Raw genomic sequence first — 12,569 nt, 5'->3', positions numbered from 1 at the left:
GGCTAATACTAGCTAATAACTGTAGCGTAGGCCCTGTTAACTCTGCACAGGAAGTCCGGGTTCTCTAAGGATGAGGTCTTGGCGACTAAACCCCTCCCTTTCCTGAAATGTCACAGTGAGTTCTTCTCACTGATTGGTCGGTGGGTCTGTTTACCCGCCTTGTGACTCAACAGATCATCTACTGCTGGTTTACTGAAGGTTCCCAGCGACAGCCAAAAGGAAGTCAGGGATGCAGCCGTTGCCAATTAGTAATTATGCACCAAAGCTATGGAACACCTTACCTACAGTAGGGACATTGCTCATTTTATGTCTATGTCGATTTCACGTCGATTTTTTACTGCTGTGAAGCACTTTGGGCTGCAATTCTTGTATGAAAGGTGCTATTATCATTATTATTAAGAGACAAATTTGTTTAAAAAAGATATTATGAAATTGAAATGCCTGTTTCTTTGAGATATCCTGCCATCACACATCATGATGATAATAATAGTAATAATAATAATTAGGGCTGTCAAAATGAATGCTTTAACTCTGGAGATTAATTTAAATTATTTAAAGCGTAATTTTTTTTAATCTAGATTAATCTATGGAGTGAAAATTGTTCAATATAATAAGAAAGCGGTCTAGCTGAGTCAATGTTGATGGTTTTGTTGAACATTTGTATTTCACAGGAGAGAAACTGTATTCAAAGAAAGCTATTAAAATAGTCTTTGAATCTAAATATACTTTCTTTGTGTTGATTTTGATTTTACATTAATTCCATGATTTTACTCAAGTAAATATCTGTTACAAGCTTCGGTTTTAAGTAGAAAAATGCGATTTTTTTATCTAGATGAATCTAGATTAATTACAGAAAATTGTGAGATTAATTAGTTAATTTTTTTGTAATCTATTGACAGCACTAATAATAATACAAGAGTCTTGAGGATGAGACTACATGATGTCTCTGGGGACAGTCCGGATCAAACCAGACGACGTCGTTGGCTCTACCTTTGCCTAGTCAAAGCGCTGTTGTCCAGAATGTCTCTCCCAGAGAAAGACAGTGGTCTAACCAGGAGTGTGAGGACCTTAAACACCAGATCCTGACTCAGCACTAACGCTCACTACGGCAGAGAATGAGAACAGCGGAGACACCACTAGATTAGGTGCCGGTTTCACATTTTGAGAGCCGATTCTACGAGTTCAACTCGTGCACACTTTTGTAAAAAGAAAAAAAGGTGTCTATAGACAGGTACGCTAGGAGGGTTCAATGATGTCACCAGACTGTGGAGGGTGTTGTACCTCCTCCACGTTTAGCCTCTCATGACATCACTGTCCTCTCCTCAGGTGGAAAACATCTCAGTTCCAAGTTGTCACGAACTAGTAAGGCATTGTTTTAAGTTTGGCATATGCTAATACAGCATCATCATCACAGTGGGTCTCTGACGCTCCCAACATGGAGGCTGCTGGGGTCCACGTTCAACTCGGGCCGTTCAAATCACAAAGAGAGGAACTGAAATACATTTGTTAACGATGCAGCACTCACTCTTATTATTTCTTAACAAGTGTGAAAAGGACAATCTTCTTGTGTCAATATTCTAATTCGAAAGGAAATCCACTATAAGAATTGAGATTTTTTAAAAGGAAATCCACGTCACAAATTGACAACATTTAGAGTGAATTGAACAACATCACGGTTGAGGTCATCGTATTCATCAAGAAAAATGGCGGTCCGTCAAGCGAGGTGCCCGACACTCGTCAAGCTAGGTACTCGAGACTCGTCAGGCTAGGTATCCGACACTCGTCAAGCTAGGTACCCGACACTCGTCAAGCTAGGTACCCGACACTCCTCAAGCTAGGTACCCGAGACTCATCAAGCTAGGTACCCGACACTCGTCAAGCTAGGTACCCGACACTCGTCAAGCTAGGTACCCGACACTCGTCAAGCTAGGTACCCGACACTCGTCAAGCTAGGTACCCGACACTCGTCAAGCTAGGTACCCGACACTCGTCAAGCTAGGTACCCGACACTCGTCAAGCTAGGTACCCGACACTCGTCAAGCTAGGTACCCGACACTCGTCAAGCTAGGTACCCGACACTCGTCAAGCTAGGTACCCGACACTCGTCAAGCTAGGTACCCGACACTCGTCAAGCTAGGTACCCGACACTCGTATCAACAGGCGACATTAACAACTAAAGTCAACAGACGGGCAACAACGGGAGAAAAGACACAGAAAGAGTGAAGAAGAAAGAAGAAAGACAACGTCCAGACAGATGCAATACAATCTGGAAAAACAACGTCCAGACAGATGCAATACAATCTGGAAAAACAACGTCCAGACAGACGCAATAAAATCTGGAAAACACTGTTGGTTGATTTGATTCAGTCAAGTGATTGATTGATTGATTGATTGTCGCTGCGTATCTTCATAGCGCAGACTTTTACGACAAAAAACATCTGCTTCTTTTGGGAACGCGTCTCCTGGCGTCCCACGTCATATTAAACCACATCCTATATCAAAGACAACACTAAACTCTGAGGGGGGGGGGGGGGGGGGTATGGACTATAATGCATATAAGAAATAAATATGTATCTCTCAGTACAAAACTAAGTCCTCAATATGAGCTCTGTTTCCTTGATCCAGTCAGTGGAAAGAAGATGAATCTATTGGCGCTGATCATCACTTCACTTCATCCGTACAGGAAGTGTCCCTCAGATGACCAGCCGTCCCTCCGCTCCCCCCACTGTGTCCCAGTGGACATTTTGCATCCTAGCGAACGTTCGCTTTCAGTCTGATGGGGACTTGAATGGCACACGTGAAAACATCTTATCTCTACCGTCTCTAAAGCTTCTAAAACATATTATATATACTATATATATATATATAGTATATATATATATAGTATATATATTTATATATATATAAAAACAGTTTAAAGGTTCTACTGCATCATCTTGGTCCGGTCCTGGGGCCAGCGGAGCCTGGCGCTGGTCCGTGGATCAGGTGGGCGGAGAGGTTGGCGGTGAGATACAGTAGGCTTCTGGTGCATTTGGGAGCAGCTCAAACAGCTGTTATATGGTAAATGTGTTACCTGACCACTGCCTATATATGAGGTGATTGTTTGCGGTTAGAGGAGACAGGAGGGGTTGGCAGTAAGACGTAGCTCTTCAGGGCTCAGTGCCGTGTCTCCGTGACGGCCCGTGACGGCCCGTGACGTCACACAGGATCAGTCTGTGGAGCATCTGTTAGGCGAGTCACAGTTTTCCGAATGGAATCTGACGTCGCTCACTTGATTTTCTCCGTAGAAATGACCGCGAGGAAAAAGGAACGTTAAGATTCCACTGTGAGGTTTTTAACACCTCTCAACATCCTCCAGTATGGACACGAGACCCGCCACGACAGCCCTGCTCCCTGCTCCTCCAGGATGGCTGCGCTTCTCTCCTCCTCTTCCTCCACGAGAGACACAGACGGACCGGAGAGTTCGGCCCCCCTGCCATGTTGGCACCAGCACGGAACGGCTCCGCTGGCCGGTGCTAGGCGACTCCGTGCCGGCTTGCATCTCTAGAACGCTGGGCGTCCCACTAATGACGACACTACGGACGGCTCCACAATAGAGGCCTTTCGCGGAATGTTTAGAATGCCCCTTTGTCCTCCATGTCGGAAGAGACAGCGATTGTTATGTGTTGATATACGAAAAATATATTAACAAAACGATTGAATAAATCTGTGTCTTATTACTGGATCTTGTAGACAAGTGGTAGTGGATCAGCTTCTCCAGTGTTTTCACCTGCTCCACCAGTGGTCACAGGCCGCCGTGTTGGAAGAAAGAGAAACTACACAAACGTTTCGTGCAAAGCCTCTTATTACTCTGACCCCTCGCTGACCCCTTTATCACTGGGAGGCCAGTTGAGCTGTGAAGAGGTAGCGCGGTCTCCCAGGACTAAACATCTGGGCCTCGTCCCGTCCTCTTAACGTATCTTTAACACGTTCTAGACAAGAGGCAGAAAGATGGCAGCCACGGTGCAAAACGCCGGGCCAAACTCTTCCCGTCCCTGGTTCTGTCTCCAGCCCTCTATGCTAATACAAAGTCCTAAGCCCTTTCTGGCCTCCTGTGCAGGTAGATACATGTTTGGCTCTGAACCCCAGCCGCCGCCCGCTCTCCTGGAAATGCCGATTGGCCGGCGGTCGGGGGGGTGAGAAGGCACTTCTGTGTGGTCCGATCGGGCGGTTTCTGTCCGTTACCTTCCCCGGGTTCTGCTGGCTCGTGTTTGGTTCCCGCTCACTGGGTACGAGGCCCACTACGGTCGGGGCGAGGTGAGTTCTGTGTAAAGTAAAGCACTCAGTGGACCGACGTGGACGTAAAGACGCTGGATCGCTTCCTGCGTGTCGCTTTTTTATCTGCTGAACTGCTCTGAGTCACAAACAGCTCGGTCCGAGTCAGGCGCCGATGTCACCAAGCCGCTGTCCAAGAGGGGGAACTGGACTTCTCTGCGCTGGTCGTCGTCTGCAAGGACCTTGGCTGGTGCTCAGGCCTGGGAGCTGTGGTTATTCTGGGTCGGGAGGAGGTCAGAGGTCATGTCAGACGGCGGGGTGGGTCGACAGCAGCAGAGGCAGGCAGCGAGCACAGATCCAACCCTAGGAGAACAGAGAACAGGTCATTTAGAATCAGGTAGACGTTTAAAACGGGATTTTCTTGATAACATCCTAATCTAGCATTTTCCTTGATCTTGAGCACTTGTGATCAAAAGGAATAAAACGGCAGCTATGGAAGCTTTGGAACAATAATAACAAGTTGATTTCAATGTGGTGGCAGGTGAGAAGAGGTGGCAGAGATAGTTGGTGAGACTTTGTGTAGTTTAGATGGAACGTTTTATTTATTTATTTATTTTTCTTTTTGATAAGTGTTGTTTTTGTTTGTTCTGTAAACAAATTAAAAATACAAATAAAGAAATGACAAAGAAATCAAATAAATGTGATGGCAGATCAATTATGTACTGTCTGGGATCATCACTCTCATTCATTCATGATCTCATTGTTGATTTCCATCAGTAGAAACCTTTGGGGCATGAAGACCCTCACAGCTTACACGTTTCCTCTCGACAGAGGTGCGACAGTGGCTCAGGAGGTAGAGCAGTCGTCTGGCAACCAGGAGGCTCCCGGTTCGATTCTCGCTCCTCCCGGGCAGCGTGTCGATGTGTTCTTGAGCAAGACACTTAACCCCTAATTGCTCCCGATGAGCAGGTTGGCACCTTGCATGGTTGCCTCCGCCGTCGGTGTGAATGTGTGAGTGAATGGTTCAAATGTGAGTAACAAATTGTAAAGTGCTTTGGATAAAAGCGCTATATAAAAAAGCAGCCATTTACTATTTACAGAGGTGTTTCTCTGGGCCCCCCAAACTCCATGGGCCCAGGTGCAGCTATGTTTCTACCTATTGATTCATTTGTATAATTATTACCTTGATGATGCAGTATTTTTTATAATATATATGTATTTGTATAAATATTACCTTGATGAGGCAGTATTTTGTATTTTTTATAATACTTAGATGTATTTGTATAAATATTACCTTGATGAGGCAGTATTTTGTATTTTTTATAATATAGATGTATTTGTATAATAAATATATGACCTTGATGAGGCAGTATTTTTTACAATATATAGATGTATTTGTATAAATATATTACCTTGATGAGGCAGTATTTTTTACAATATATAGATGTATTTGTATAAATATATGACCTTGATGAGGCAGTATTTTTTACAATATATAGATGTATTTGTATAAATATATTACCTTGATGAGGCTAAGCCTCGCTGGCGGAGCTGTTCCTGTTGAGCTCCCTGATACCCTGAAGAATCCGCTTCATATGACCAACCTTCGTCACCCCCAAGTCCTGCACACACACACACGCACACGCGCACACACACACACACACACACACACACACACACACACACACACACACACACACACACACACACACACGCACATGCACACACACACAAATAAACACACACGCACAAACATACTTTCAGAACAGCTCGACCACACAGTATCTATCAAGGGGCTCATTGTACAGAAAATATATCCTTCCTTTTCCCTTCTATATTCATCTGACATTATCACTAGTGTAGACCTGAGTAACGTTACTGCACAACTGGTCAAACTCACCAGATTTTCATGTAGTAAAAGGTACACATACCAGCTTACTTTGATGTTAAATGACGTACCTACTACACAAAACGCATATAGGTTGGCAGGTCTGCTGATGTATTACTTTGTCATCTAGTTCTATGATTATGTTGGAGCTTCAATAATGTAAAATACAATATATATATCAAGTTCAATCAGAATGGATCAGAATGGAGGGATTTAAACAGTCTGGCTTCCACTACAGTTGGCCTTGCTGTAAATAAATAAAATAATAAATAAAATAAAAATAAATAATAGAACAGATGGATAAATAAATGAATAAATGAATAGATAGATAGATAGATAGATAGATAGATAGATAGATAGATAGATAGATAGATAGATAGATAGATAGATAGATAGATAGATAGAGATAGATAGATAGATAGATAGATAGATAGATAGATAGATAGATAGATAGATAGATAGATAGATAGATAGATAGATAGATAGATAGATAGATAGATAGATAGATAGATAGATAGATAGATAGATAGATAGATAGATAGATAGATAGATAGATAGATAGATAGATAGATAGATAGATAGATAGATAGATAGATAGATAGATAGATAGATAGATAGATAGATAGATAGATAGATAGTTCTTGATCTCCAAGGTGAATTTCAGAGCTGGGGTCAAGGCACTTCCATTCAGTCACTTCAAAAGATGAAACTGCAATTGATTTGCTGATGACTTAACATTCATTCTTAATAATTTCTTGACAGGTTGAATATGGCAACTAGGGCTGCACAGATATATTGCCGGAAAATCAAATCAATTTAATATTTGAATTTGGGAGTTTATCTCCTTCATTAATTGAGTACCATATAACTCTACGTTTTCAGAGGAACAATGGGCCTCATTCAACAATACTCTCTTATTATTTTTCTTATATTCTTGCTTACCTGTCTGTTCAGAGAACAATAAGAAAAGCCACCGCCACATTCATCAAGTCGTTCTTAAAGTCCAAATCTGTTCTTACCCAGGTTTTTTGAATGGTGAATCCCACTCATTCTAAACTGGATGCGCGTTCTCGCGCAAGTCATTTGCATACAGAGACACGCCTCGCGGGCTCATTATAATACGAGAGCCGTGGGTCTGCATTGTATATGAGCGGATCCCCCGGCCGTATTCAAGCGTTGGATCAAAATTAGATAGGAATCAAATGTATTGTCATCATACAGCACCTATAGCTATATAGTGGAATAGACTGTATTAATATAGTAGTAATATAATAGTAGTTGGCTAGTTGCACGCTTCTGGCTACCTCCCGCATTGCGCGCATACACACGTACTGTATACAGTACGTGCAAAATGAATCGTTCCAGCAAAGTACTGTAGGCTTTGTCAATACTGAACGACTGTGCGTTGTCAAGAGCCAATCGCACAGGTTGCCACTCATCTGGCTCTGCAAATAGATATAGAGTCTGAATATCTCTGCATATATAGCCTGATGACTGGCAGTGCGCATAGTACAGTGCATGCTCCAAGTCAGACTGGATGACACATCTCTCTCAAATCCATTCTGAGAACGGAACGCAGTGCCCGCGACGTGGGTCAAAGTCAGTTGTTTGTTTATTTATCGTTTACTGTTTGCATAAGAGATGGTCCGCAAATGTTCTTGATAATAATCTAGTGGTCCGCATAAAACAGAAGTTTGGGAACCACTGATATAGACGATCTCTAAATATGCGTTCTATGCTACATATACAGTACTGCATATCTGTATGTCATGTCATAAATGTCATGATATATATCTGTATATCTGTATGTTGTGTATGTCATAAATGTCATTATGAATTGAAAATGGGGGACCCTGATGTAAACAAGACGAAAGTATTTCTCTGGTCTGCCTCCCCTTAACAATTGTGTGTATTGAGCTGTACTGTGTACCCATTCTGCAATCTGTTAATAAAATCTTCAATCAATCAATGGCCTGGGCAGCCAGAACATAACTGTTCTAACAGCAATATATAATCCATTTCAGACAGAACGCACGCAATAAGTTATAATAATAATAATTATTATTATTGAAAAGTTCTGTATTTTTAAAGTCATATTTGGGGGCAATTAACCAATGGTATGCTTTTTTATTTTATTTTTGGTAAGAGTTTCTTATCTGGTAAGAGTGCTCTCGACCACTCTTAGAATTTGGTCTTGCCTGAGAGAACGAAATCTGTTCTTATATCGCTTCATGCATGAGGCCCAATGTTTTCAAACTTTATAATCAAAAAATATGAAGTGTTCATTCATAGTTAACACAATGGGGATGAACAACGTATATATATCCGTGTTTCGATTCCACCCATTGTGGACAGAAGCACGGATAAATCCGTGGCAAGTTGTTAAACGCGGTTGTCATGGCAGCGGCACCTGACAACCAGAAGAGGGGCGGGCCGTCGTTGCTATGACGAAGATCTATATATCGAACAGTGGTTCCGGGTAGGGGCAGACTACAATCTGACTGAGACTAAGAGGGAAGAAATCATCAGAGACTCTCATCCCTCTCACCCTCGCCGGTGGGGGGGGGGATGACACATCATCATTAGCTTCGGAAGGGTTCTGGCTAGACAAGGCCTGAGCCACCATTGGACTGAATAACAGCAGAGACGATAGCAATGAAAATACAATCTGATAACATCTGGGCTGAGGCTTCTGTTTATATCAATAAACAACGCTCTTTCAAGAAAGGTATGCTGTCAAGGTGTCGAATTCTTACGAAGGTGGTGAAACATTATGGTGGCGGTTTGCACTAACGGGGAGAGATAAGGATTGTACAGCCAGTATATGAGACGTCGGGATCATTAAAAGTACACAACACAGAGGGAGTGGATGGAGAGGTGATAACACAAGAAGACGTGATACTGGCCGATTGATCAGAATCTAACAGAATCTGTCTGTTGTTGCTACGCAACTGCAGCGTGGGGGGAAACTGTCCCGCCTGGTACATTGGGTATGCTTCATTTAGTGGAGAAACGGATCGTTAAAGCGGCAAATTAAAGACAATCAAGCGGAATTTTCTTCAGTCCTTCACAATGCCAAAGAGCTGCTGTGTTACGTGTTGTACTAATGACAAAAACAGAAATCCAAATCGCAAGTTTTATACCATCACGGAGGAAAAAGTGTCTGGCAGCTAACGTTAGCTATGTTAACTTAGACAAATAGCTACATGCTGAGCTAACGTTAATTATATCATATCGAACCGATAGGAGCTTATCTTATCTAATCTTACGTGGATGTTTGATCGGGTAGTGGCACACGTGGTACCACCATATAAGATTAGATAAGATAAGCTCCTATCGGTTCGATATGATGTAATTAACGTTAGCTCAGCATGTAGCTACCACGACCACAACACCAGAGGCATCAGGGGGAGCTTCTTTGACTCATATCTCACCTTAAAATCACCAGAAAGGCTTTCGAAATAGTGAAATGCCATGTTGGCCTCAATATTTTCAAAACAAATCGTATGAAAATGTTATGAAATGAACAAGAATGTGATAAAACATGTAATAAAAACGGAGCTCAGTGCATGCATTTGATGGTAGAAATCCGTTTGTTACCCTCATACCAAGATGGCGGCGGTCTCGTGACATCAGAGTGTCTTCGAGAATGTGTTGTCAAGTTATTGTTATAAGGAGCCCAGTCCAAACTACAACAGTCTGCATCCCCTTAACAATTGTTTGTATTGAGCCGTATTGTATTGTACCCATTCTGCAATCTGTTCAATAACGTTTTCATCCATTTCTACTAGCGTTAACATTACTACGTTAATGTACGATGGCCTCGATGCTAACTATATACATGGAAAACGCCAATCACATTAGCATGTAGCTAACAACATCAGAGATATTTTTGTGAGACTAAACTCTCCGCTCTTGGTGGTAAATTGTGTTGATGTTGGTTTTGTTTTATCAACAAATGAGGCAGAACACACAGTGAATGTATCAGTTTTTGCTTATTGCACTTTTATTGCACTTTGTTTCTTGCTGAAAAATAAATGCTATGTTGCTAAATGGCTCACGCGAGGTATTTAAAGATGGTGGTTTCTGATTTTGAGCAGGAAGTGTAGTGACGCGTTCAACCTTTCTGATTGGTTGAAAATGGCCTTCATCTTTGAACTACATCGCCACCTACTGCTTTGGCATTGTACTACATGTATATACATCACTCTGTGCTCACGAGACAAACAACATCTAACTTGCCTGCCAATACACAGCGTTCTGAAAAGCTAAATAAAACGAAATCGTTTTGGCTATAATGTAACCGCAGCCTAAATCACACACACAAGTGTTTTGGATTGATTTAACAACTGTTTCAACAAGTTAACAATTTAACAACTTAACACGGTATACTTCATCAGAGCATATATTTAGCATTTAGTATTTTAGCATTTTGCATTTTTAGATTATTAGATTAGATTTAGATGATTGGATTATTAGATTATATATTGCATATATTTAGCATTTCGTTTTTTTTTATTATTATATATTAGATTAGATTTAGATTATTAGATTATATATTGTGACTATATTGACTACCCTCATCTCGCACCTTGTTGCCCATATGCGCATATCCAGAGTTAATTATATTGTATATTGTTTACACTGCCTTTTTATTCTATTTACATTTTTACTTCTCCACTGTACTATAATTCTGTAACCTGTACCTGTATGTTTTCTACTACCTGTACCTCCCCTCCCCCATGCTGCTATGATGCCGGAATTTCCCCAAAGGGATCAATAAAGGAATATCTTATCTTATCTTATCTTAACTGCAAACACATGAGCCGTCCGAAAATGCTTTTAAGCAGAGTTACTTCAGTGGTTCTTCAGTGTGAGGGTTCAATTTGACTGAATGGAAAGTGAGGTTGACACACATAGCGGCCAATGAGAGTCGAGTGCTACCTTCAGGTCCCGCCTCTCCAGCTGCAGCAGCTCAGCGCCGCGGACGTCGTGCCCAATAAAGATGTCCTTGTACTCCTGGAGACAGACGAGCTCCAGCCACGCCCCCACCTCCTCCGTGCCCCACTGGTAAACTGTGACCACAGGAAGTGATTGAGACAGACAGGAAACCCCCACCACACCACAGAAACACCCACCAAGCTCTAGTCCAAATGTACTCTTTCATTTTAGTCTTAAACTTAAAATACTATAAACTGTTCATATGTATAGACAATGAATGTATAGAATATGAATGTATTTAATCACTATTCAAGCTAAATCAATGAAAACCAGAGAACTTTTGACTAGAGCAGAGAGACACCATAGTCTACCACAGGACCATCTCGTGTACTACACACGCGACCGGGAGTTGGGAGTACTCAGCCAATTAGAGACATTGCTTTCAGCCAATCAGATTAGGTCGTTGGGTGGCATGTGGAAGACTATGGAGCTTTCAGGAAATGGCTGAACCCGATTTACCCAGAGTGGCTGATCTCTGCAAGTGAAATTCAATTCAAATTCAAACCCAAATCATTTACATCCAGTGCTCATCAGTTATATTGTTGGTGAAAAGGCTGAGTGTGAGTGAAATACAGTCACGTGGAGAGATAAGAGAGGAGAGTAGGAGAGAAGTAGAGAGGAGGGGAGAAGAGAGGAAAGAAGAAGAGGAGAAGAGATGAGAAGAAGAGAGGATATATGAGAAGAGGGGAGAGGAGAGAAGAATAGATGAGAGGAGAGGAGGATAGATGAGAAGATAGGAGAAGAGAGAAGAGGAGGAAGGAGAGAAGAAGGTGAGAGGAGAGAAGAAGAGAGGAGAGGAGATGAGGAGAGATGAGAAGAGAGGAGAGAAGAGGAGATGAAAGGAGAGGAGAGAGATGAGAAGAGATGAGAGAAGAGGAGGAGAAGAGTGGAGAGGAGACTAGAGGAAGAGAGTATCATGTCTTACCAGGCAGTGATACAGTATCATATCTTACCAGGCAGTGATACAGTATAATATCTTACCAGGCAGTGATACAGTATAATATCTTACCAGGCAGTGATACAGTATCATATGATACAGTATCATATCTTACCAGGCAGTGATACAGTATCATATCTTACCAGGCAGTGATACAGTATAATATCTTACCAGGCAGTGATACAGTATAATATCTTACCAGGCAGTGATACAGTATCATATCTTACCAGGCAGTGATACAGTATAATATCTTACCAGGCAGTGATACAGTATAATATCTTACCAGGCAGTGATACAGTATAATATCTTACCAGGCAGTGATACAGTATCATATGATACAGTATCATATCTTACCAGGCAGTGATACAGTATCATATCTTACCAGGCAGTGATACAGTATAATATCTTACCAGGCAGTGATACAGTATAATATCTTACCAGGCAGTGATACAGTATAATATCTTACCAGGCAGTGATACAGTATAATAT

The 12,569-nt window shown here is 41.8% G+C and overlaps 1 protein-coding gene across 1 annotated transcript in view; it reads right to left on the bottom strand.

Annotated features, from left to right (window-relative positions):
• Positions 1-2,054: 2,054 nt before the first annotated feature.
• The window catches only part of dgkd (diacylglycerol kinase delta), a 160,752-nt gene continuing 150,237 nt past the window's right edge, over positions 2,055-12,569 (bottom strand). Inside the window, exons 29-31 of the mRNA XM_084330329.1 lie at positions 11,087-11,217; positions 5,777-5,876; positions 2,055-4,617 (exon numbers count right to left, since the gene is read on the bottom strand). Coding sequence (XP_084186455.1) covers positions 5,787-5,876; positions 11,087-11,217 — 221 coding nt within the window. The 3' untranslated portion in view covers positions 2,055-4,617; positions 5,777-5,786. The remainder of the gene's footprint in view (positions 4,618-5,776; positions 5,877-11,086; positions 11,218-12,569) is intronic.

The sequence above is a fragment of the Notolepis coatsorum genome (assembly GCF_963971535.1).
Source record: "Notolepis coatsorum genome assembly, chromosome: 1".
NCBI classification, from domain to species: Eukaryota; Metazoa; Chordata; class Actinopteri; order Aulopiformes; family Paralepididae; genus Notolepis; species Notolepis coatsorum.
This window is presented reverse-complemented; position numbering and strand designations above follow the sequence as displayed.